This window comes from Schistocerca serialis, chromosome 10, assembly GCF_023864345.2.
Source record: "Schistocerca serialis cubense isolate TAMUIC-IGC-003099 chromosome 10, iqSchSeri2.2, whole genome shotgun sequence".
In the NCBI taxonomy this organism is placed as follows: Eukaryota; Metazoa; Arthropoda; class Insecta; order Orthoptera; family Acrididae; genus Schistocerca; species Schistocerca serialis.
In genome coordinates, this window is record NC_064647.1 from 142,787,989 (window position 1) to 142,815,780 (window position 27,792).

Here is a 27,792-nt window from a genome sequence, read left to right on the forward strand (position 1 = left end):
GCTTCTGGAGGAGTCAAGGTGGGAATCTGCTCCAACCGTAATCGAAAACATAAGACTGGCTATGCCCATCTCTAAAAGGCAATCCTGTGCATGAATCACATAGGTTGCTGGTAACGTAAAAGCCTTTCCATTAGACGCTGAGCGACAAATGTATGCAGGTGTGTATGGTGTGGATAGTGTTTTATACGCCTGGTGCACCATACGCAGTCGTCGCCTGACGTGAAGCGGTGGTTCAGCAGCTTGTGCACAGAGGCTTGGTATTGGGTTTGTTCTGAAAGCCCCAGTGACCAACAGAATCTCTTCACGATGCACCACATCCAACATCTCTAAAGAAGAGGGTCTCGGAGACCCGTAGACCGTGCATCCATAATCTAAGTGTGATGACACAAATGCTCTGTAACACCAGAGCAGACAAGTCCTATCTTTTCCTCATGTTACTGTGGCTTAGACATCTTAAAATACAGAGAGCCGTAAGGGACTATTTCTTCAGATTCTTAAGTTTCGGCAACCGTGTAAATTTACAGCCAAATATGAAGCCCCAGAACCTTGCGGTTTGTTTAAAATCGAGAACAGTATCCCTCATCCTCAACTAAGGAAAGTTTAAAATGGAACAAGAACAGTTAAAAACAACACATACGGACTTCTCAGTTGAAACTTAAAACCACTCTTCAGTGCCGATTCAGCCAAATGTCGAAGAGTTCATTGGAACTGGTGTGCTGTCATTGCAAGGCTTGAAGAAGAACAAAACACAGAGAAGTAATCCACAAACAAAGAATACTGGACAGGACTTTGCACTAGTAATATAAAGCTGTTAATAGCTATGGGAAAGACAGACAGACTTAAAACACTACCTTAAGGAACACCGTTCTTCTGCTCAAACCGATCAGACAGGACGTCAACGACTCGGTATCTAAAATACTGTGGCGAGAGAAATGGCCGAATAAAAATAGGAAGACATCCACGAAAACCTAATTCGTGTAGCTGCTTGAGGATAAGATGCCTCCAGTAGCATCGTAGGCCTTCTCGATGTCAAAAGATATACAAACAGTCCTGTTGGATGAACGTCCGCAACTGAGCATTATATCAGAGGCTGAAAATACCGCTTCAGTTGTAAATTTATTTTATTATCACATGACCGGTTTAGGGCCCTCATAAGCCCATCCTCAGGTGTCACAACTGTGCTGTGGCCCCCGAGCACCGCAGTGGACGTGTGCTGGGCTCTCAGGGGCCACAGAACAATTGTGATACCTGAGGATGAGCTTATGAGGGCCCGAAACCGGTTGTGTGATAATAAAATAAATTTACAACTGAAGCGGTATTTTCAACTTTTGATCAGAAGATATACCTAAAAGGCGCTGCTGGTGCAGGGAAGCATGATGTATAGCTGCCTCCATGAGGGACAGCTTATCAAAGGTGGAGCAATGCCTCCTGAAGCCACAGTGAAAGTGACTAAGCCATTGCTTGGAATCTAAAATACAGACAAGCAGCAGTTGACCATCCACTCCAACACAAATATAGCTAGTGATGACAACACTATGATAATTACTTGGATACATATGGTCTTTCCCAGGTTTTAAATTGGGAGAATCAGTATGATTGGAAATACTGAGATAGGGGTTACATAAGGCAATGCACTCAGTATATTTCTGTAGAGACTCAAAAAACCATGATTTCACATAGAAAGTAGATAAAGTCAATTGCATCTTCTGCCAGTGAGGAGAAGTTACAGGCAAATGTCTGGAAGCTGAAAGGTAATCAGACACAATTTTTGTTTGCTTGTGTGTGTGTGTGTGTGTGTGTGTCTGTGTGTGTGTGTGTGTGTGTGTGTGTGTGTGTGTGTGTGTGCGCGCGCTTGTGTGTGTGTGTGATGACTGTCTCACCAAAAGTGTGGCAGTTCCGAGATTTAACAGTTGTAGTTTACCATTGAGACAACTTTAAGCTCATAGTGGCCAGTCAGGGGATAGAAATGTGAAGATATATGGGAGAATGATATTGTGACAAGCATGCAGACTACTTCCACACATACATGTGTGAACCCTGAGGCCATGACTAAGGTGATGGTAAGGATTTCCGGAGTGGATCCTATTTCAGTTCTGAAAAGCATTGCTGAACAATATTTCTGAATGTAAAAGTAATTTTCGATAATATGATGTCTTGAAAAGAAAGGTATGATGATAAGTGTTATGTTTGGAGTTAGTCATTATGAAATATTATCTCAAAGACAAGAATTCTAATTAGTCATACAGCTCATTAAGTGGTGTGTAAATATCCAAATATATCTGAAAAATAAAAGAAACATATGTTAACTGCTAGGCAGTAGACATGTAGAAAGTATTTGTACTGTGATACGGTATTTAACATAAGATGGTAGGATTTAAAGGCTTCATAACTATTGACATCCACCGCACTCAATTCCGAGGCAATGGTTATCCCACAACCGTGATGTAATCCAGGACAGAAAAAAGGTCAGCATCAGGCATAATAGCATCACTGTTTCTTATTGTAGATGCAGATTTCAGCTTACAGTTCAGCTATCATCAGGGCATTATAGGTAGTCATGTTAATGTAACTGTAATGACACTTATTCCAATTTAACTAAACTGTTTCTTATTGTAGATGCAGATTTCAGCTTACAGTTCAGCTATCATCAGGGCATTATAGGTAGTCATGTTAATGTAACTGTAATGACACTTATTCCAATTTAACTAAAGCATGTACAATAATTACGAGTTCAATGCATTTCAATTTAGAGATTCGATGAACCTGTTATGAGAGGTCGGTGAAAGCATCATAGGGCATTAGAAATTGCTAATTAAAAGCTTTCAAATGCTTCAAATGGCTCTAAGCACTATGGGACTTAACATCTCAGGTCATCAGCCCCCTAGACTTAGAACTACTTAAACCTAACCAACCTAAGAACATCACTCATATCCAGACCCAAGGCAGGATTCAAACCTGCGACTGAACTGCCTAGAACCACTCAGCCACAGCGGCCAGCTAATTAAAAGCAAATGTGAACAACATTTCTGAATCTAAAAGTAATTTTCGATAATATGACGTTTTGTAAAGAAAGTTATAATATATCTGACTTCACAGGCATAAACTATATGATCAAAAGTACCCCAACATCCCAAAAACATACGTTTTTCATATTAGGTGCATCGTGCTGCCACCTACTGGCTGGTACTCCATATCAGCAACATCAGTATTCATTAGGTATCGTGAGAGAGCAGAATGGAGTGCTATGCAGAACTCACAGACTTCGAAAATGGTCAGGTGACTGGGTGTCACTTATGTCTTGCATCTGTACATGAGATTTCCACACTCCTAAACATCCCTAGGTCCACTGCTTCTGATATGATATGAAGTGGAAACGTGTAGGGAGACGTACAGCACAAAAGCGTAAAGGCCAATCTTGTCTGTTGACTGACAGAGACCGCTGACAGTTGAAGAGGGTCGTAATGTGTAATAGGCAGATATCTGTCTAGACCATCACACAGGAATTCCCAACTGCATCAGACTCCACTGCAAGCACTATGACAGTTAGGTAGGAGGTGAGAAATCTTGGATGTCATGGTCAAGCGGCTGCTCTTAAGCCACACATCGCACCAGTAAATGCCGAACGTCGCCTCACTTGGTGTAAGGATTGTAAACATTGGACGACTGAACATTGGAAAATCGCTGAGTGGAGTGACGAATAACGGTGCACAATGTGGCGATCCGACAGCAGGGTGTGGGTATGGCGAATCCCCAGTGAACGTCATCTGCCAGCATGTTTGATGCCAACAGTAAAATTCGGAGGTGTTGGTGTTACGGTGTGGTCGTGTTTTTCATGAAGTGCGCTTGCACCCGATATTGTTTTGCATGGCACTATCACAGCACAGGCCTACATTGATGTTTAAGCACCTTATTGCTTCCCACCATTGAAGAGCAATTTGGGGATGGCGACTGCATCTTTCAACGCGATCGAGCATCTATTCATAATGCACGGCCTGTGATGGAGTCGTTACATGACAATAACATCCCTGTAATGGATTAGCCTGCACAGAGCCCTGAAGTGAATCCTATAGAACACCTTTGGGAAGTTTTGGAATGCCGACTTCGTGCCAGACCTCACCGACCGGCATTGATACCTCTTATCAGTGCTGCACTCTGTGAAGAATGCGCTGCCATTCCCCAAGAAACTTTCCAGCACCTGATTGAACATATGCCTGCGAGAGTGGAAGCTGTCATCAAGGCTAAGGGTGGGCCAACACCATATTGGATTCAAGCATTACCGATGGAGGGCGCCACGAACTTTTAAGTCATTTTCAGCCAGGTGTCCGGATACTTTTGATCACATGGTATATATATATATATCTGTGTGTGTGTCTGTGTGTGTGTGTGTGTGTGTGTGTGTGTGTGTGTGTGTGTGTGTGTGTTGTGTACATAGTTCTGCGTAGTTAGCGCGCACACAACTTTCCCACTTGAGCGCTCCCCACTAAGCACAACAGCGCAGGCGCAGCGCTCGTCCATCTCCGCACTACAAGATGGCGCTGCCTTAGAGACGGACCAAATTCTGCTTCCGCCAATCCACGTATTAATATCTAACACAGCCAATGAGATTGCTGCTAACGTATAACCTTTTCTCCTCACGGATCACACTCGTGCAATGATACCTGAATGCACCTAATAAGATTATCATATTCCTGTACATAGCCATGAAGATAAATGTATAGACAATTTGTCAAGTATCAGAGATGTGTGAGAATAAGATTAACGTACCAAGACCAAAGGATTTCAGATTGTCAATTGTAAACAGCATCCAGAATCAAATTACGTAGTGTCTATGCTTTTTATTATTTTAATAAATGTGTGTGAAAATTAATCAAGTTCTGTTTAAAGTTGGTCACCGTCAATCTGCTACTCTAAGCGTGCAAGCGCCATTTCTATCATCTGACCTATCGGCAGAAGATAAACACACCACAATAAGACCACGAGACATATTGCTGACACTCGCCTACTTCGTTAGAGCGACAAGGCAAATAATCTGATGGTGTGTGTACCGAAGGTCTTACAGTATGCACACCACAATATATATCAGTCTTGGACAGCAACTGTTGTTTTTGTGGTCTTCAGTCCTGAGACTGGTTTGATGCAGCTCTCCATGCTACTTTATCCTGTGCAAGCTTCTTCATCTCCCAGTACTTACTGCAACCTGCATCCTTCTGAATCTGCTTAGTGTATTCATCTCTTGGTCTCCCTCTACGATCTTTACCCTCCACGCTGCCCTCCAATGCAATGACACTTATTCCGATTTACCTAAAGCATGTACAAGCATTACTAGTTCAAGCATTTCCTTTGGAGATTCGATGAATTTGTTATGAGAGGTTGATGGAAGAATCACGAGGCAACAGAAAATGGATGTCAATGACGGTGTACTTGACTATACAGCCATATCTAACGAAACTCCACGAGAGACATGCCGCTTGGGATTAGCCATGCGGTCTAAGGTGCTGCAGTCACGGACTGTGCATCTGGTCCCGGCAGAGGTTCGAGTCTTCCCTCAGGCACAGATGTGTGTGTTTGTCCTTAGGATAATTTAGGTTAAGTAGCGTGCAAGCTTGGGGATTGATGACCTTAGCAGTTAAGTCCCATAAGATTTCACACACATTTTTTGAGAGACATTGTAGCCTCACATGTATAACTGAGCTATACAGATGAGTTTCTTCCACAGTTACCTGGTTTCCATCGGTGGCTGTGAAACGAGGCGAGTTAACTCCGCAACAGATTGGGGGTAGTCGGCTACAGCATCAGCCCAGCCCCGCGTGGCCATCACGCGGGGCAAGTGGGCCTTTACGAAGGCAACAGCATCGCGCCTGAGGCTGTCGGAGTTGTGCCTCATCGCGAGGACAGCTGTGGCCGCAGCAGTCTCGACGGACAGCTGTGCGGCCACCTGCTGCTCGCACTCTGCCTTCAGAGCAGACAGGCCGTACCTGTCAGCGGCAGCCAGCAGGTGGGGGGCCACCGCCGGCAGCTGGGGAGCCCGGAGTGTGTACAAGTAGGCTAGCAGCTGGCGCAGCACCGCGCCCTCCACGCCCGGCACGCTGAGATGGCTGCCGCCGGCCTCCTGCAACATTGCAGCCAACACGGGGCTCCTTGCGGCCAGGACGGCCCTGTGCGCCGCCAGACGAGTCTCGCCCGCCACCAGAGTCACCACGGCGCCGTCCCCAGCGTCCAGGAGGGTGGCGAGGTCCACGGCTGAGGTCTCCTTACCTTCCAGAACTCGATCCACTGTGAATGATTCTGAAACAGGTGCCACTCGTATAATACTCTCAAGTACCCCTTATTGAACTTTGGAAGGTGAAGCGAATGTGAACACAAATCACACATAATGCTGTGGGTGTAGGGGAGGAGAGTATAAGACAGCTGATAAGCCGGCCGGAGTGGCCAGTTCTAGGCACTACAGTCTGGAACCGAGCGACAGGTACGGTCGCAGGTTCGAATCCTGCCTCGGGCATGGATGTGTGTGATGTCCTTAGGTTAGTTAGGTTTAATTAGTTCTAAGTTCTAGGGGACTGATGACCTCAGAAGTTCAGTCGCATAGTGCTCAGAGCCATTTGAACTATTTAGAATAGCTGATAAACCTGGACAGCATGGCTACGAACTTTTCACAGGCACCAGTCTGTTGGCAAATACACACATCAAAAAATGTTTTGCTTCACCCCAGTTCCCAGAATTCCTGAAGATAGACGTTGACTGTGGATATTGTATCACAGACACAGTCCCTTTGTTCAGAGATGCCACTAATACCCCCACAGATGTAAACAACAAATCATGAGCAGTGCCTATTAGACAGAGGGGGTCCGGCAGCCGATCAGTTCCAGTCATTCCACCAGGAAGGAGGTACACGGCTCTTGTTGCCTGTAGTTCAGCCATGCCCTGACAGTCAATACCATGCTTCGATAGCGTCTCCATTGTTACTTTGTGCCAGGGAGGGCTCTCAACACGGGAAGTGTCCAGGTGTCTCAAAGTCAACCAAAGCGATGTTGTTCGGACATGGAGGAGATACGGAGAGACAGGAACTGTCGATGACATGCCTCCCGAGGGCTACTACTGCAGTGGATGACCGCTACCTACGGATCATGGCTCGGAGGAACCCTGACAGCAATGCCACCATGTTGAATAATGCTTTTCGTGCAGCCACAGGACGTCGTGTTATGACTCAAACTGTGCGCAATAGGTTGCACGATGCGCGACTTCACACCCAGCGTCCACGGCGAGATCCATCTTTGCAACCACGACACCGTGCAGCGTGGTACAGATGGGCCCAACAATATTCTGAATGGACTGCCACAGGATTGGCATCACGTTCTCTTCACCGATGAGTGTCGCATATGCCTTCAACCAGACAATCGTCGCTGACGTGTTTGGAGGCAACTCAGTCAGGCTGAATGTCTTTGACATCAGCGAGTGCAGCAAGGTGGAGGTTCCCTACTGTTTGGGGGTGGAATTATGTGGAGGCGACTTATGCCGCTGGTGGTCATAGAAGACTCCATAATGGCTGTATGATACCTGAATGCCATCCTCCGATCACTTGTGCAACCATATTGTCAGTGTATTGGCGAGGCATTCATCTCCATGGACGACAATTCGCACTCCCATCGTACACGTTTGTGAATGACTTCCTTCAGGATAATGATATCACTCGACTAGAGTGGCCAGCATGTTCTCCAGACATGAATCCTATCGAACGTGCCTGGGATAGACTGAAAAGTGCTGTTTATGGATGACGTGACCCACCAACCACTCTGAGGGATCTACGCCAAATCGCCGTTGAGGAGTGGGACAATCTGGACCAACAGTGCCTTGATGAACTTGTGGATAGTATGTCACGACAAATACAGGCATGCATCAACGCAAGAGGACGTGCTACTGGGTATTAAAGGTACTGTTGTGTACAGCAGGCTGTTCCAGCTCGTCGGCTCCGTTGTAGGCCGCGGAGCTCTCACTGCTCCGGGGAGCCGTGTCGCTCACTGTGACCATTCAATTGGGCCGGCACGCCGGCATGTGGCACGGCTGGCTGAGGCAGGTGCCAAGGCAAGCGTTTTGATGTGCCAGCTGCATCTTACAAGATCGACAACCTCATACTCTTAGCTGCTAAGACGTTGGTGACATGCTACACCAGGAAATATGATGTTCAGGAAATAAATAAGGAACAACTGTTTTACAAGGAACCACATACTAAATTTATCGGGCCTCTGCAGCTTGACATTTTCTTTTTGTTACAAGATCGGAAATATCAGGCGTCAAAGTGTTCGCAGCGTTAAGGCGAAGGATGGCCTTCATTGTTGCATCCTGAAGAAACGATCGTTCCTTACTTTTTACTCTTTTCATTGCTGAGAAAATCTGCTCACAACAATGCGTAGATCCAAACATGCACATCATCTGAGCGGCATTGTTGTGAAGCTTTGGAAATGTTTTTTGCTGTAATGAACGATACCATCGTGACAAATCCATCGTGACAAATCCATCGTGTTGTAGTACCTCTCTTTCAACAAAGTTGAATTTTGCAAATCAATAATCTCTAATTGAAGTGACGATGACAAGTCATGCTACACCAGAAACTGAAACTGAAACAGAAACTGAAAAAGGAGTGCTGAACACCTTAAGTTCCATTTCCAAACTAGTGAGGTCTCGGAATCGTGTTTCAAACGACGTGATGAGCTGCTTTAACTTTGCTTGGTAATTGCGGAAAGTAGTACCTTCACACAGTTTTAAAGAAGCAAGACGATTGAAGAACGTTAAATGTCCATTACTCATATGCCTCTCAAATAAACGTAACTTTTCCATGAACGTTTTGATCTGGTCGTGCATTAGATTAGATTAGATTAGATTAATACTAGTTCCATGGATCATGAATACGATATTTCGTAATGATGTGGAACGAGTCAACGATTAGCTGCCCTTTGCCCTGCAATGACAGATTTAAATTATTCAGATGCATAGTTATGTCAGCTAGGAACGCCAGGTCTGATATCTATTTTATATCTTTCAGACAACGCATTTCTTCCCCTTTCATTTCGAGAAAAAGGGATATTTCCTCACGAATGGCAAAGAAAACATCAAGAACTTTTCCCCGACTCAGCCAACGAACTGTACTGTGGTAGGTATATCCCCATACTCCACTTCCATATCTTTCAGGAATCCTTTGAATTGGCGATGATTCATACCGTGACGCCGCACAAAACTCACACACTTCACGACATCTTTCATTACGCCACCAAGCTCTACTGTTTCGGCACACAGTGCCTCTTGGTGAATAAAACAATGAAGAGTCAAAATGTCTTTCCCGAATTCGTCCCTGAGTTTATTTTTCAAACGAGAATCAAAACCTTGGTGACATCCGATCATTTGTGGTGCAGCGTCTGTCGCTACAGAATGGAGCTTATCCCACGGCAAATTCATACTGTCCACTGATTCACAAACAGCTTCAAAAATGTCACGTCCTGTTGCGGTGTAATCGAGTGGTACCACATCCAAGAGTTCTTCAGTTACTTGCAGCTCCATGTCGACACCACGCACAAAGACTGCAAGCTGAGCACAGTCCGATATGTCGGTGCTTTCGTCAAGCGCTATCGAAAATGCAACAAATCTCTTTGCGTTTTTCCTGACATGTGTCTCTAAATCCGCTGCCATGTCCAGGATTCGACGAGACATTGTTTGCTTCGACAGGCAAACCCCTTCAATTGCCTGCACCTCCCTTGGCCCTGCAACTGCTACCATGCACGATTTTACGAGTGGTCCCACCGAAAACGGCTTTCCACTCGTCGCAATGATGTGAGCGACCCTGTAGCTTGCTAGAATTGCAGATTCAGTAGTGTTTTCTCCGCTCTCATTCAGCTGAAAATTATAAATGCATCACAGAAAACGAACTATGTTGCATGTTTTCATACCCTCCGTATTACGAAACCGTTTTTAAACTTACGTTTCCAGGTATGTTGTTCTTAAGTTTGGCTACCAGTTCTCTGCGTGCAACGCCCCCTACGTGATCGTAGTGCGCTGCGTGAGGACGTGTATAATGTCGTTGTATATTGTACCTCTTCGCATAATTAAATACTTTATGACTTACAAGACACTGCGAACGACCATCCCTCTCAATAGAGGTACAGGGCTCCCGCGGCTAGTAATAGCTGCCATTGAACACGGATTATTGCGTCAGTTGCGGCTTCATGCGGCCAGGGGGCAGTGAGATCGCTTTTCCCCTTCACGCGGGCTTCGAGCTGCCGCAATGAGCGCTCCGGAGCGCTCCGCCTCCCTGGAGCTCGGTTGGAGCAGCCTGGTGTACAGCAATCTGGACCACCACCTCTGAAGGTCTCGCGTTATGGTGGTACAACATGCAATGTGTGGTTTTCGTGAGCAATAAAAAGGGCGGAAATGATGTTTATGTTGATCTCTATTCCAATTTTGTGTACAGGTTCCAAAACTCTCGGAACTGAGGTGATGCAGAACATTTTTATGTGTGTATCACATGTATTAAACCATTGAACTATGTTTCTTTGCTAAACTACATACCTACCACATACAGTTGGTAGTGAAACAGGTAGCCACTGAGGTGACAAAAGTCTTGGCTTAACAGTATACGCATTACAAATGGCGGTAGTATCGTGTACACAAGGTTTAAAAGCCAGTTAATTCGGAGAGGTGTCATCTGTACTCAGTTGATTCATGTGAAAATATTTCCGACGTTATGGTAACCGCACGACGGGAACTAACAGACTTTGAATGCGGAATGATAGTTGGAGTTAGACACTTGGGACACTCCATTTCGAAAATCGTTGTTGTTGTTGTTGTTGTTGTGGTCTTCAGTCCTGAGACTGGTTTGATGCAGCTCTCCATGCTACTCTATCCTGTGAATGCTTCTTCATCTCCCAGTACCTACTGCAGCCTACATCCTTCTGAATCTGCTTAGTGTATTCATCTCTTGGTCTCCCTCTACGATTTTTACCCTCAACGCTGCCCTCCAACACTAAATTGGTGATCCCTCGATGTCTCAGAACATGTCCTAACAACCGATCCCTTCTTCTAGTCAAGTTGTGCCACAAGCTCCTCTCCTCCCCAATTCTATTCAATACCTCCTCATTAGTTATGTGATCTACCCATCTAATCTTCAGCATTCTTCTGTAGCACCACATTTCGAAAGCTTCTATTCTCTTCTTGTCTAAACTATTTATCGTCCACGTTTCACTTCCATACATGCCTACACTCCATAGAAATACTTTCAGAAACGACTTCCTGACATTTAAATTATACTCGATGTTAACAAATTTTTCTTCTTCAGAAACGCTTTCCTTGCCACTGCCAGTCTACATTTATATCTTCTCTACTTCGACCATCATCAGCTATTTTGCCCCCCAAATAGCAAAACTCCTTTACTACTTTAAGTGTCTCATTTCCTAATCTAATTCTCTCAGCTTAATTCGACTACATTCCATTATCCTCGTTTTGCTTTTGTTGATGTTCATCTTATACCCTCCTTTCAAGACACTGTCCATTCCGTTCAACTGTTCTTCCAAGTCCTTTGCTGTCTCAGACAGAATTACAATGTCATCGGCGAACCTCAAAGTTTTATTTTTCTTCTCCATGGATTTTAATACCTACTCCAAACTTTTCTTTTGTTTCACTTAGTGCTTCCTCAATATACATATTGAATAACATCGGGGATAGGCTACAACCCTGTCTCACTCCCTTCCCAACCACTGCTTCCCTTTCATACCCATCGACTCTTATAACTGCCATCTGGTTTCTGTACAAATTATAAATAGCCTTTTGCTCCCTGTATTTTACCCCTGCCACCTTCAGAATTTGAAAGACAGTATTCCAATCAACATTGTCAAAAGCTTTCTCTAAGTCTACAAATGCTAGAAACGTAGGTTTGCCTTTCCTTAATCTTTCTTCTAAGATGTCGTAGGGTCAGTATTGCCTCACGTGTTCCAACATTTCTACAGAATCCAAACTGATCTTCCCCGAGGTCGGCTTCTATCAGTTTTTCCATTCATCTCTAAAGAATTCGCGTTAGTATTTTGCAGCTGTGACTTATTAAACTGATCGTTCAGTAATTTTCACATCTGTCAACACCTGCTTTCTTTGGGGTTGGAATTATTATATTCTTCTTGTAGTCTGAGGGTATTTCGCCTGTCTCATACATCTTGCTCACCAGATGGTAGAGTTCTGTCAGGACTGGCTCTCCCAAGGCTGTCAGTAGTTCTAATGGAATTTTGTCTACTCCGGGGGCCTTGTTTCGACTCAGGTCTTTCAGTGCTCTGTCAAAGTCTTCACGCAGTATCATATCTCCCATTTCTTCTTCATCTACATCCTCTTCTATTTCCATAATATTGTCCTCAAGTACATCGCCCTTGTATGGACCCTCTAAATACTCCTTCCACCTTTCTGCTTTCCCTTCTTTGCTTAGAACTGGGTTTCCATCTGAGCTCTTGATATTCATGCAAGTGCTTCTCCTTTCTCCAAAGCTCTCTTTAATTTTCCTGTAGGCAGTATCTATCTTACCCCTAGTGAGATAAGCCTCTACATTCTTACATTTGTCCTCTAACCATACCTGCTTAGCCATTTTGCTATTCCTGTCGATCTCATTTTTGAGACGTTTGTATTCCTTTTTGCCTGCTTCATTTACTGCATTTTTATATTTTCTCCTTTCATCAATTAAATTCAATATTTCTTCTGTTACCCAAGGGCTTCTGCTAGTCCTCGTCTTTTTATCTATTTGATCCTCTGCTGCCTTCACTATTTCATCCCTCAAAGCTACCCATTCTTCTTCTAGTGTATTTCTTTTCCCCATTTCTGTCGATTGTTCCCTTATGCTCTCCCTGAAACTCTGTACAATCTCTGGTTCTTTCAGTTTATCCAGGTCCCATCTCCTTAAATTCCCACCTTTTTGCAGTTTCTTCAGTTTTAATCTGCAGTTCATAACCAATAGATTGTGGTCAGAGTCCACATGTGCCCCTGGAAATGTCTTACAATTTGAAACCTGGTTCCTAAATTTCTGTCTTACAATTATATAATCTATCTGATAACGAAAATCGTTAGGGAATTCCATATTTCGCAATTCACAGTGTCAAGAGTGTGCTGAGATTACCAAATTTCAGGCATTGTCTCTCACCACAGATAATGCGGATGTCGACGGCTTTCACTTAACGACTGAGAGCACAGCCATTTGCGTGGAGTTGTCAGTGCTAACAGATAAGCAGCACTGCGCGGAATAATCGCAGGTATTAAAGTGAGATAAATGATGAACATATCCATTAGGACAGTGAAGTGGAATTTGGCGTTAATGGGCTACGGCATCAAACTCGAGTACCTTTGCTATCAGCATCACATTGCCTGGAGAGCCTCTCCTGGGCTCGTTACTACACTCCTGGAAATTGAAATAAGAACACCGTGAATTCATTGTCCCAGGAAGGGGAAACTTTATTGACACATTCCTGGGGTCAGATACATCACATGATCACACTGACAGAACCACAGGCACATAGACACAGGCAACAGAGCATGCACAATGTCAGCACTAGTACAGTGTATATCCACCTTTCGCAGCAATGCAGGCTGCTATTCTCCCATGGAGACGATCGTAGAGATGCTGGATGTAGTCCTGTGGAACGGCTTGCCATGCCATTTCCACCTGGCGCCTCAGTTGGACCAGCGTTCGTGCTGGACGTGCAGACCGCGTGAGACGACGCTTCATCCAGTCCCAAACATGCTCAATGGGGGACAGATCCGGAGATCTTGCTGGCCAGGGTAGTTGACTTACACCTTCTAGAGCACGTTGGGTGGCACGGGATACATGCGGACGTGCATTGTCCTGTTGGAACAGCAAGTTCCCTTGCCGGTCTAGGAATGGTAGAACGATGGGTTCGATGACGGTTTGGATGTGCCGTGCACTATTCAGTGTCCCCTCGACGATCACCAGTGGTGTACGGCCAGTGTAGGAGATCGCTCCCCACACCATGATGCCGGGTGTTGGCCCTGTGTGCCTCGGTCGTATGCAGTCCTGATTGTGGCGCTCACCTGCACGGCGCCAAACACGCATACGACCATCATTCGCACCAAGGCAGAAGCGACTCTCATCGCTGAAGACGACACGTCTCCATTCGTCCCTCCATTCACGCCTGTCGCGACACCACTGGAGGCGGGCTGCACGATGTTGGGGCGTGAGCGGAAGACGGCCTAACGGTGTGCGGGATCGTAGCCCAGCTTCATGGAGACGGTTGCGAATGGTCCTCGCCGATACCCCAGGAGCAACAGTGTCCCTAATTTGCTGGGAAGTGGCGGTGCGGTCCCCTACGGCACTGCGTAGGATCCTACGGTCTTGGCGTGCATCCGTGCGTCGCTGCGGTCCGGTCCCAGGTCGACGGGCACGTGCACCTTCCGCCGACCACTGGCGACAACATCGATGTACTGTGGAGACCTCACGCCCCACGTGTTGAGCAATTCGGCGGTACGTCCACCCGGCCTCCCGCATGCCCACTATACGCCCTCGCTCAAAGTCCGTCAACTGCACATACGGTTCACGTCCACGCTGTCGCGGCATGCTACCAGTGTTAAAGACTGCGATGGAGCTCCGTATGCCACGGCAAACTGGCTGACACTGACGGCGGCGGTGCACAAATGCTGCACAGCTAGCGCCATTCGACGGCCAACACCGCGGTTCCTGGTGTGTCCGCTGTGCCGTGCGTGTGATCATTGCTTGTACAGCCCTCTCGCAGTGTCCGGAGCAAGTATGGTGGGTCTGACACACCGGTGTCAATGTGTTCTTTTTTCCATTTCCAGGAGTGTATATCGGTTGGACCCTAGACGTCTGGATAACCGTGGATTGGTCAGATGAGCCGCTATTTCAGTTGGTGAGAGCTGATGGTAGGGTCGAGTGTGGCGTAGACTCCGTAAAGCAATGGACCCAAGTTGTCAAGGCAGTATGCAGGCTGTTGGTAGCTCCATAATGGTGTGGTTCGTGTTACATGGATTGTGGATCCAAACAAACCAATCATTGACTGGAAATGGTTAATTTTGGCTGCCTGGAGACCATTTGCAGCCATTCATGAACTTTGTTGTTCCGAATAACTATATATTTTTTATGGGTACAACATGCCATGTCTCTGGTCCACATGTGCTTGCAATTGGTTTCAAGAACATTCTCGATATTTCGAGCGAATGATTTGGTCATCCAGACAGCCCAACACGAATCCCATCGAATATTTGTGGGACATAATCGAGAGGATAGTTCATGCACAAAATCATGCGCTGGCAATACTTTAGCAATTATGGGGCGATATAGAGGCAGTATTGCTGAATATTACAGGAGCGGAATTGCAACGACTTGATGTGTCCATGCGACGGTGTGATGATGCACTACACCCTGCAAAAGGAAACACTTACCTGGCTTGTCTGTTTTTACGTAATGGACTGTGACTTCAGGACCAGATTCTGAAAAAGATATTGGTAGAAATGTGAATGAAAACGTTAAACTCCTGCTTCATTAATCACTGCAAAATTGTCATTAGTTATGATGCTGAGACTTATCTACAAAAAAGGTGCATTCTTTACCTGTAACGGAGTCTGTGCCATTGTAATTTGTTGCTATGACTGTTGCCAAAAAGATGCAGATAAACCAACTTATGGTCTTGCAGAACATAATACAAGGACGTAGGTGTTGCGCCAAGTGAAGAGCTTCCCTCACAATATCTTCATCAATTTTGGACACTTATGAAAAACCTGTAATTTAATGAATCACTATATATTTTCTTTCTACAAGCTACTATTGTAAATTAACATTTCAGTCAACCTTGGATTATACAATTTAGCAAGTCTGATACCGCTTCGTTCTACCATATATATGATTTAGCAACGTTACTTACTTTAAATGTATCCGAAACCGTTTAAGACATCGTAATTCTGTTTACATCCGATTAATTGTTAGAAAGTGTTCTCTAAACGGCGTGTATTCTTTTGTCATACCTATATTTATTGCAGAGAGACCGGTATAAAGTACTCTTTTCCAGCAGGAACTGTGCTGTAAGATATTAAGAGTTGATTTTTCTGGCAAAAGTAGAGATGCATTGGTGTGTCTCTTGCACGTAGCACGTGCAAGCACAGGACAGCGGGTGGTGGGGGTAACTATGGTTTTTAGGAATATAATGGCGCTAATGAGCGCTGACTCGAATATGGCTGATGCAGTCCTCAAAACACGCTATGATGAAACCGAAAACACTACAGAGATGGTGGCGACGAGAAATGATCGTTCCGACAGGGATCATGATTTTGCGATCATTATTACAACAGTTAAGAATGTCTGTGGTTATGTACATTATGACAGCCCATAGAAAAACAATTACTAACACAGACTTTGCTCAATCATAGCATAACACGCATCAGTTGCTAGTTAATGTAAGTCGACATTTAAAAAATGGCATTTCATGTATTTTACTTGGTCTAAAAATACAACTGATTTTACGTAGCTAGTATTATTGTGTAAATGTGTCACTGTTTTGAATCTGCCACAGATGTACACAGTAAGAAGATTGAGTTCCCCACTTCCATTGCTTATCATCTCAGGTTATAAATATTTAAACTTAATGGTATAAGAATGGCAACTTGATAAATGACAAGGAAAGAATTGTAGAAAGATGGAAAGAATACTTCTCAGAACTGCTGAATCGCCCAGACCAAGATGAGATATTACCTGCAAACGCTACGAAGGAAAGGAAAGATGAAGAAGAATGGGAAGTTAGTGAAGAAGACATGAAGATCACAATCAAAGGACTCAGAAACAACAATGCCCCAGGGGAGGACAGAATAACATCAGAATTAATCAAGGAGGGAGATGAGAGCTTACACTATATAAACTGATTCAGTTGCTATGGGAGGAGATGACACTGCCAGAATACTGGAAACTGACTATAATATATGCCCAATATACAATATAATGTGGTAACTACAGAGGAAACAGCTTGTTGAATGTAACGTATAAGGTGCTGTCCATCATTATCATCAGAAAATCGCAACCATTCATAGAGAACAACATACAGCAGTACCAAGCTGGCTTTCGACCAAACCGATTGACAATAGATCACACTTCTCACTAAGACAATTATTTGAAAAACACTGGGAATATGATAAAGATATCTACAGCCTGTTCGTCGATTTTCAACGTACATATGCCAGCATCCACAGGAACAGCCTATACAATGCAATGCGTGACTTCAGAATCTCTGAGAAGCTAGTGAGAATGGAGCAAGCTTATATGGAAGGGTCAAAGGCAGCAGTACGCTTTTGAGGAGCCACATCAGAAACATTCGAGATTGAGAGAGGCCTCACATATGGGGATGCTCTCTCGTGTGTTCTGTTCAATGTCATCTTAGAGCAAGTAATAAAAGAGTGTAGGCAACAGGAGTGGGCTGGAGTAGAGGTGGACTGTAACTTCAATTGTCTTGCATATGTAGATGACATAGTACTACTAAGTGAATAAAAGCACGAGTTGAAAGAAATGTACCAGAAAATGGACAATTATGCACGGAAGGTAGGGCTCAAAGTGAATCGAGGCAAAACAGAGTTCATGCAATTAGGAAGAAGACAAGAGCAGAAAGTATTTCTTGAGATAGATGGCAAGAGGTTCAAGAGAGTACAGCAATTCAAATATTTGTGATCTTGGTTTACCACGGACAACAACATAAAAATGGACATCAAGGAAAGAATAGCATTGGGAATGAAATGCACGCATTCCCTCAGAGAGACGCTCAGCTCTAACTCGATCTCAGTGAACACTAACGTGAAAATCTACAGCACAGTGATATGCCCAGCAGTAATGTACGGTTCAGAAACATGCAGCATGACTAAGCGAGAAAAGGAAAAACTTGCTATTTGAAAGAAGAGTAAAGAGAAAGTATGGGGACCAGTTTTAGATAACGGAGAATGGAGGAAAAACGAGGAAATCTACCTTCTGATGCGACAACCAACTATCCTACAGAAGATAAAGAGCAAAAGAATACAATGGGTGGGCCATGTAGCCCGTATGCCAGATGGAAGACAGGCGAAGATGGCAGTAGCGGGGAAACCAAACACCAAACGCCCCATTGGATGACCGAAGCAGCGCTGGATGGACGACCTAGCGAAGGATGTAGCAGCCTTCAGAATTGAAGACACCTGGAGGAACCGGGCACAAAACAGGAAGGAATGGAGGCAGTTTGTGGAAGCAGTGCATGGTCTGCAGGGCCTGTGATTGCTGAATGTCTATCTATCTATCAATGGTATTTAATAGTTTATTGATATGCAAATGAGCACTAGAAGAAAATGCTAAATAAATAATAAATGGAACACGCTATGTAAAATCTGTAAGCACAAATGAACAGAGGGCAGTAGCATGCTCCTATTAACCTGGCCTCTTCGAGTCTTATAACTGTACTTAGAATGTGCGATTTTATTCATATCTTACGTACATTGTATAGCATATGCTTTGAGAGGTAACAAAATGACCATAATGAATGAAAGATTACCAACTTTCTCTTTGTGTAAATCGTTTCTCAGACATACACTTTAACTTAGTGCGGCCACTGAGGTTTGATCGCCATTCACTGATATTTCAGTAATATTATCAAATATTTGAGTTTTTAATTACAATCCCATTGTGTTAGTGAACAATACTACCTTGACGGGATTTATTTATTAAATTCATTTTCAATAGTTCACTAAATTACAAACAATTCTGCCGGAGGAACACCTGCAACTGACCATTCCAGAAGAGATTGAAAATATCGCCTCAGTTGTAAGTTTGAAGATCATGATGGGTTTCGGGCAATTACATGCTCATCATGTGTAATATTGAAAATAAACAAGAAACAGAAGCCAATAATAACATTTATACGCATTCGTACACATGAAGCCAGCCGCAGTGGCCGAGCGGTTCTAGGCGCGTGCTTTCCGGAACCGTGCTGCTGCTACTGTCGCAGGTTCAAATCTTGGCTCGGGTATGGATGTGTGTGATGTACTTAGGTTAGTTAGGTTTAAGTAGTTCTAAGTTCTAGGACACTGATCACCTGAGATGTTAAGTCCCATAGTGCTCAGAGCCATTTGAACCATTTGAAGTACAAATGACAGAAAAAAGTACCATATAACACTATTAACAAATAGTGTTCGGGTTGGGCGCTGTAATATGTAAGTCAGTGATGATTGGTTTTGAAAGGTGGCTACACTGAGCCACTGCGCCAGAGATTGCGCCAAAGAGTATTACTAAGCCGCCTCCACAGTGCCTGTTAAGAACTCGTAGTAGTCAGTGCCTGTTAAGAACTCGTAGAAGACAGTGCTTGGAGAGAGCTCGTAGTAGTGAGTGCCTGTCGAGGTCTCGTGGTAGTCTGTGCTGAGATGTTGTAGCAGAGAGTGTTTGTTGAGATGTGCTATTAGGCAGTGCTTGCTGAGATGTGATATTGGAGAGTTCTGGTTGAGATATAATGTAAGGATTAGAATGATTTTCATCAATATAAATGAGGTAATTAACTCCGTTTGTTTTTATTTCAGTATCCTAAATAATGCGTCATTACAGGTTCAGTCAACAAAGCATCTGGCGTGTGTTCTTGTATTAGAGTGTAATTCTGCTTTCCTTACGCAATTATAGTATTTCTAATTTTCTTTTATCACGTCAGTATAATTGGTATTCAAAAATTCTTGTCTTGTTGGAGAAGAACCGTGCCAGATGTGTACGTTGAGTCACACTCCCACATACAGAACAGTTATACTTGGGCTTTGGTTTAGTAGGTTTTATAGTTGCTGGGGACTTAATTAATTAACTGTGTTTACGAAAATTTTCATTCTTTGTTGTTGTTCTTTGCAGTCAGATAGCGTAATAATACTAGTCAGGGCCAACCGATTACGAGACACAGCGTAATCGGACATAACAGCTACGAAAACTAAAAATAATTTCATTTTATTTAATTAAGCCCCCATGCAGTTTGCTTGGCGCCCAACTGCGCGGTCATCGGCGCCCAGAGAAAGTTCCAATTTTTACACAGTCCAATCTAGCCCCTGTCACGAGTGATGATTATGTTGAAGATGAAATGGTGAGGACAACACAAACACACAGTCCCCAGGCAGAGAAAATCACCAACCTGGCCAGGAATCGAACCTGGAACCCCGTGATCCAGAGGCAGCCACGCTAGCCACTAGACCACAAGCTACGGACAATGGGAAAGTGACAGCAGACGATACAATGAACGACTGTCGGGATAATGAAGTATAGAAAGAGCCCCAGTACACTGCGACTCCGAGAGCCGCTTTGGAAAGTATAAGACATGGCGTACCACCAGAGAGCGCAGAGTGCGGAGTGGCGTACACGAAGGAGGAAGGAAACTGGTAAACCAGATTGGCAAAAGTACAGCCATCTGTTGATGGGAAGAAGAACGCAGGACCAACGAGCCCGGCCGTTCACAATTCGGATTACTGATTTGTATGCAAAAGGAAAAAACATGACAAGAAACAGAAGCCAATAATAACTTTTACACGCCATCTCAAAATCCTCACACAAACGAAAAAATGGCTGACATCGAAATAAGTGTCCCAGGAATAGAAAAGCAACTGGAATCACTCAACAGAGGAAAGTCCACTGGACCTGACGGGATACCAATTCGATTCTACACAGAGTACGCGAAAGAACTTGCGCCCCACCCCCTTCTAACAGCCGTGTACCGCAAGTCTCTAGAGGAACGGAAGGTTCCAAATGATTGGAAAAGAGCACACGTAGTCCCAGTCTTCAAGAAGGGTCGTCGAGCAGATGCGCAAAACTATATACCTATATCTCTGACGTCGATCTGTTGTAGAATTATAGAACATGTTTTTTGCTCGCGTATCGTGTCATTTCTGGAAACCCAGAATCTACTCTGTAGGAATCAACATGAATTCCTGGAACAGCGATCGTGTGAGACCCAGATCGCTTTATTTGTTCAAGAGACCCAGAAAATATTAGGTACGGGCTCCCAGGTAGATGCCATTTTCCTTGACTTCCGGAAGGCGTTCGATACAGTTCCGCACTGTCACCTGAAAAAGTAAGAGCGTACGGAATATCAGACCAGCCGTGTGGCTGGATCGAAGAGTTTTTAGCAAACAGAACACAGCATGTTGTTCTCAATGGAGAGACGTCTACAGACGCTAAAGTAACCTCTGGCGTGCCACAGGGGAGTGTTATGGGACCATTGCATTTCACAATATATATAAATGACCTAGCAGATAGTGTCAGAAGTTCCATGCGGCTTTTCGCGGATGATGCTGTAGTATACAGAGGAGTTGCAGCATTAGAAAATTGTAGCGAAATGCAGGAAGATCTGCAGCGGATAGGCACTTGGTGCAGGGAGTGGCAACTGACCCTTAACATAGACAAATGTAATGTATTGCAAATACATAGAAAGAAGGATCCTTTATTGTATGATTATATGATAGCGGAACAAACTCTGGTAGCACTTCTGTAAAATATCTGGGAGTATGCGTGCGGAACGATTTGAAGTGGAATGAGCATATAAAATTAATTGTTGGTAAGGCGGGTACCAGGTTGAAATTCATTGGACGAGTCCTTCGAAAATGTAGTCCATCAACAAAGGAGGTGGCTTACAAAACACTCGTTCGACCTATACTTGAGTGTTGCTCATCAGTGTGGAATCCGTACCAAGTCGGGTTGACAGAGGAGATAGAGAAGATCCAAAGAAGAGCGGCGCGTTTCGTCATAGGGTTATTTGGTAAGCGTGATAGCGTTACGGAGATGTTTAGCAAACTCAAGTGGCAGACTCTGCAAGAGAGGCGCTCTGCATCGCGGTGTAGCTTGCTGTCCAGGTTTCGAGAGGGTGCGTTTCTGGATGAGGTATCGAATATATTGCTTCCCCCTACTTATACCTCCCGAGGATATCACGAATGTAAAATTAGAGAGATTCGACGGCGCGCGGAGGCTTTCCGGCAGTCGTTCTTCCCGCGAACCATACGCGACTGGAACAGGAAAGGGAGGTTATGACAGTGGCACGTAAATTGCCCTCCGCCACACACCATTGGGTGGCTTGCGGAGTATAAATGTAGATGTAGATGTAGACAAAAAACTACATGAAAAACGTCAAGATTACATTGTGAGTGCAAAGGAACATATTGAAACAGGGGCAGTAGAGAACTGTAGCAAGACCCCTAACTGGGAGACGGTGACTTAAAGCTTTTACATGAAACAGTTAAACTAAATTAATTTTTTTTTTTCCATGAGTGGCACGCAAATTTTAATTTGGTGGGAAAGCAGACGGCAACGTGGAATACAATGCCATAGTTATGGGCTAAAAGAACATACACATGAGCCACACCTAATAAAAAAGCATCTTTCTACTAAGGAAAATGGAAAGTAGCTAAACCTTAGAGTACTCACTGTGAAAAACCCCTAGAGGTCCAGGCTGGGAATCTTGCACATGAAATAGCACGTGTGTTTACAACAGGATAACGTCGGCCCTGTAACCCCAAACATCGATAAATGTACATGTATTTCATCGACGAGGCATTTATCGGAGTTGGATGGTATAAACAGAAACAGCAGACCACATGTGGTAGGTAATAGGAGCACATACTTATGGAAGATCGAGGCAGCAGCAGGAGAAATCAGCTTCGTACAGAGGTAATCTCCCTGTTGCAGCTGCCAACAACTAGTAGTTGGAATGAAGTGAACATGCAGAACTGTTTCCAGACTTTTATTTTCCATTATCTGCACCACAACCGAGTCTGCAGACACGTCCTTTGAACCATTGGTGTGAGACATTGAATTGTTTCCAGACTTCAAGTTTCCACATATTCTTTGCACTCTGCACTCATAGAGTCTCGTATAGCTACGAAACGAGTGTTAGCATACTTTCAACTATCTAGTTCTATTACTTTCATGCTCTTCCAATCCGAAATCCATGCATGTAGATCATCAGAAAGAGGGAAATTCGCAGGAATTTTTTGTAGGTTAATGGATATTACACATATAAAATCAAACCACACCTGGTTATGATAGCAATATGAGCATACACATAACGAAAAAATCTGGAGAAAATGACCCGAAACTCGGTAAAAAATTACTAAAGTCAACATAAAATACATATAAATGGGGAAGATACGACAAAATGCGGGAAAATTGTAGGAGAATGAGAGAGTACTTAGATGTCTGCTTAGTGCAGGAAAATTCTTGTACGTGGGAATGAGTGTGTGATAGCAACAGAAATACGAGAACAAAATCGAAATGGAAGCACTGGGGCCCAGGGATACAGTAAAGTGATCGTGGACAACGATAAGACAGCTGTAATAGACTGTTTAACAAATTTGTATATGTCAGATCGCAAGCCGACATGCAATCACAAAGTTATCTGTAGTCACCCATCTTAAAAGATTTTTGCAAAGTGCCTGGACATTTGACTACAAAAAACTTTTGCATCCTCCTTGGTTGAAGATCGTTGTATTACCAGGTTTGGGGCTGCGATGTACAAGTACTGAACAGATCCCGTGTTTGACACATTGCAATACTGCCTAAGTGTTTTAAATTGTAACAAACCGCATTTACAATGTACTTCTCTGTACTCTCTATCAATCACAACCATGTGGTCCTGCTAACAGTTACCTTACAGGGCAGTTACTGCACTTTTTTTTTTTTTTTTTTTTTTTTTTTTTTTTTTTTTTTTTTTTTTTTTTTTTAAAGTTCTGCAGTATGTCTACTGAGGTGGTAGGAACACCTACAAGTTGACTGGTGAACTGGATGATCTAGAAAGTTGTTCTGGATGTGAGTAAGAGCGCTATCTACCTTCAGTCCTTAACATAAAATCTCTCCACATCACAACCAGCAGAGGACTTCCAAAGCATGTGTGACGACTCATGTCCATCAGACCAATGGAAAACCTGTTTCAAAATGGCTCTGAGCACTATGGGACTTAACATCTGAGGTCATCAGTCCCCTAGAACTTAGGGCTACTTAAACCTAACTAACCTAAGGACAGCACACAACACTCAGTCATCACGAGGCAGAGAAAATCCCTGACCCCGCCGGGAATCGAACCCGGGAACCCGGGCGTAGGAAGCGAGAACGCTACCGCACGACCACGAGCTGCGGACGGAAAACCTGTTTCGGCGCCTTCCTTTAAACGAAGATGCATGCGAAGTATACCATTTCCTGGTCACATTTTCGACATGGATCGAGTAGTCGTTTTCATACCTACTTTGATTCTAGGACACTGACAAAGATTTGTGAGGTACTGCAGACCCTGTATATACATAAGCTTGACGGTTGTTTTGTGTCTGTGCGTGTGTGTGAAAAGAAGGCATTGTGTTCAGAGATTTAGTGCAGCATGTCCACCAAATCGATGGAAAACCTGTTTCAGCATACGAAATATACCATTTCCTGGTCACATTTTGGACATGAATAGAGTCGTCGTTTTCATAACTACTTTGATTCTAAATCACTGACAGACGTTTGTGAGATACTGCAAACAATGTGTGTACATCTGCTTGATAGTTGTGCGGTATACAGAGTTTGTGCAGCATGGCGTTTAATTTCATGTGTCAAACACCGCTGCTATGCATTTGTCTGTTTGCCCATAAGATGCTTTTTCCGTTGCTGGCGACCATTTTATAGAACAGATGGGAGCACAGCATAGTTTCTGGATGTGAACAGTGGTCACTATACATCTCCAGAAAGCTATATTGTACGTGTGTCACAAAGATTATGTTTTTCTTTGGTGTAGAAGGAAGTAGTTTTACCATCTTAAAGCTTGGCACCGAAGTCAGAAGGATAAAAAACTTGCAGGGTGGATGTATGTTACGTGTTAGACATATATGTCTTGCATTAGAGTATTAAGAGCATTGCACACGAGGGCTGTCCACAAAGTACATTACGTTTTGGAATTAAAAATAAATAAAGTATTGGAAATTTTTTTTATTATATATAGATGAAAGCCACACTTAAATACTACTTTTCTACATAGTTGCCATTTAAATTAAGGCACTGATCGTAGCGATGGACGAGCTTGGAAATTCCTTCGTCGTAAAATTCGGCCGCCTGCGCCTTCAACCACGTGGTTACCTCTTCTTGAAGCTGTGCGTCGTCATCAAAACGCTGCATAGCCAACCACTTCTTCATTGCTGGGAATAAGTGGAAGTCGCACGGTGCCACGTCGGGACTGTACGGAGGATGAGGAAACAACTCTCACTTAAAAGATTCGAGAACTTCACGAGTGGCATTTGCCGTGTGGGCCCGGGCGTTGTCGTGAATCAGCAAGATCTTTGAGCCCAACTTTCCCCTGCGCTTGTTTTGTATTGCTCTTCTGAAGTTGTGCAGAGTTTGGCAATACCTTTGAGAATTTACTGTAGTGCCTCTTTCCAGGAAATCCACAAAAATCACACCTTTTCTGTCCCAAAAGAGGTAACCACGTGGTTGAAGGCGCAGCCGGCCGAATTTTACGACGAAGGAATTTCCAAGCTCGTCCATCGCTACGATAAGTGCCTTAATTTAAATGGTAACTACAGAGAAAAGTAGCATTTAAGTGTGGCTTTCATCTGTGTATAATAAAAAAAATTCCAATACTTTATTTATTTTTAATTCCAAAACGTAATGTACTTTGTGGATAGCCCTCGTACACGACTTTAACATTATAGAGTGTTTAAGTGCAGAACCGTACAACCTTAGGAGTGCACGTGTTTATGTTCTATGAGCGTTTTTTTCTTGCCAATACCTGCTTGGTACTGACCCCAATACGAGAACAATACTCTAGTATCGATAGCACAGTTGATTTGCGGAAATGTTTCAAACCCCGTCCATCTGGACCTCCAGTTTGCATAAACCGCATGTTTCTGCTTGACCAGTTGTTGTATCACCACAACACTCTCATATCTACTCTACACCAATAAGGTGTGCTAACCTCCTCGACATGCACGCATCTGGAGAGGTCTTGTGCACTTGGATAGGTGCTGTAAGATAGGTGCAGAACAGTCTTTGCTGAACAGCAGTTACGGACTCTGTTCACTCTCTTTCCTTCACGAGACATGAAATGTAGAATGAACAGTACCCTGCCACTTCTGGTCAGTTGGAAATTAAATCGGCGACACTGTTGCAAACAGCATTGGTCAAAGACAATGCAGGGAGATCTTTCACTCTCCAACTTTATCCTATGAATGCAAGAATACTCTGACTCCCATCCTATTGGGAAAAGATGACCAATCGTAGTGACAAATTTCGCACTATGATCGAAGTGCTAGAAATATGTAAATAACCTACGTGCATTGGTATAAGTCGCTGTCTGGTATACTTCAGTGTATTTGTGTGCATTCACAATCTAGTAAATGTTACTCACTAAGTAGTGAAAATCTGGTGTAGAGATGATACAGAAACTGGGCAGCATGCTGTCGTGTCATTGGCTGGCGTTAAAACTACGGAAGAACTGGTAAAATTGCTAAAATTGATTGCACTATGTCCCATATTGACGGTGTCTTTCCCATCCCGTTCGTCCACTGGTACGCTGTTGATTGATGATGGGGTCCCATACTCCGAGCAGCGTAGGGGACGATGCGGGAGACCCGCACCGCTGTACTAGGCAAGGTCTAGAGGAGGTGGTTTGCCATTGCCTTCCTACGACCGTAATGGGGATGAATGATGATGATGAAGACGACACAACAGCACCCAGTCATCTCGAGGCAGGAAAAATCCCTGACCCTGCCGGGAATCGAACCCGGGACCCTCTGCACAGGAAGCGAGAACGGTGCCACAAGACCACGAGCTGCCGACAGTCGGCAACAGAAACCAAAACATTGCATTGAAACAAGCGTTCAGTTCATAGTGCTGTGGAATGTGGGGAAAAACCGCAAATTGGCATTCCTAAGAAGAAGAACAACACCAAAAATGCAACAGGAGCGTAATATGTAAGAAATTGACCACGCAACCCGCCACTGATGATGCCTCGCAGAAAATAAAGGCGAAACACGTATGGCACTAAAATTGTGTTTTATTCAGTTGCTTCAGATGGTCCATAAGTAAAAATTATCAATATACCGCAATAAAACGACAATCAATGCGCAAGCGCCTTACGTTCAGTACTGTTAGCGCTCTCTACCAAGTACACCAGTCATCGCACAAACCTCATCAAATCCGACAAGCTTACGGGACATGTTTCGAACACATACAACGAGTAACAGTGATAAATACGGCCAATTAAATTATGCTGAGAGACGCAGTAGACATTAACGAACATAACTGATGCCAAACGATATGCGAAAGCATCAGAAAGACTGCTGCGCTACAAGTCTTGTAATAAATTCGGAAAAAAGTCGGTCCTTTCTTTAGTTTGCCTCATTTTTAAAGTGATACGCACAGCACACCGCACGCTGATGCAAGAAATGCGTAGAGACTTACGAAAAACGTCCCGCGCCGCAGCAGTGCAGTGGTAGTCGGTCGCGAGTTTCGCCTTTTTGTCCTTATATGCCAGGCAGCGGCTGGCGCCTCCCACCTATTCTGTACACAGCCTCCCCTCTCCCCCAGAACCCCCGCACCCTGAACAGGCGTCTAAAGCTAGCGAAATGAGGGATGCTCAACTGCCGGACCTACCGATAGATGGCTCTAGCGCGTGCCGCCAAGAGATTATATCATTGAGTGTCCGCCATATCTGAATTTGGCAAAAAAAACGAAGTGTCAAAACACGGATGAAAATGTTTTTCGTTCTGCGCCCTCATAAGTATTTTATATTGGATGTTCTAGATATCTACACATCAACATAATGAAGTGTT

At 44.1% G+C, this 27,792-nt stretch overlaps 1 protein-coding gene across 1 annotated transcript in view; it reads right to left on the reverse strand.

The window, feature by feature from the left end:
* LOC126424771 (ankyrin-1-like) overlaps positions 1 to 27,467 on the reverse strand; it is a 63,312-nt gene extending 35,845 nt beyond the window's left edge. The window contains exons 1-4 of the mRNA XM_050087523.1: positions 27,422 to 27,467; positions 15,595 to 15,762; positions 15,427 to 15,474; positions 5,721 to 6,285 (exon numbers count right to left, since the gene is read on the reverse strand). Coding sequence (XP_049943480.1) covers positions 5,721 to 6,285; positions 15,427 to 15,474; positions 15,595 to 15,682 — 701 coding nt within the window. The 5' untranslated portion in view covers positions 15,683 to 15,762; positions 27,422 to 27,467. The remainder of the gene's footprint in view (positions 1 to 5,720; positions 6,286 to 15,426; positions 15,475 to 15,594; positions 15,763 to 27,421) is intronic.
* Between the last annotated feature and the right edge of the window lie 325 nt (positions 27,468 to 27,792).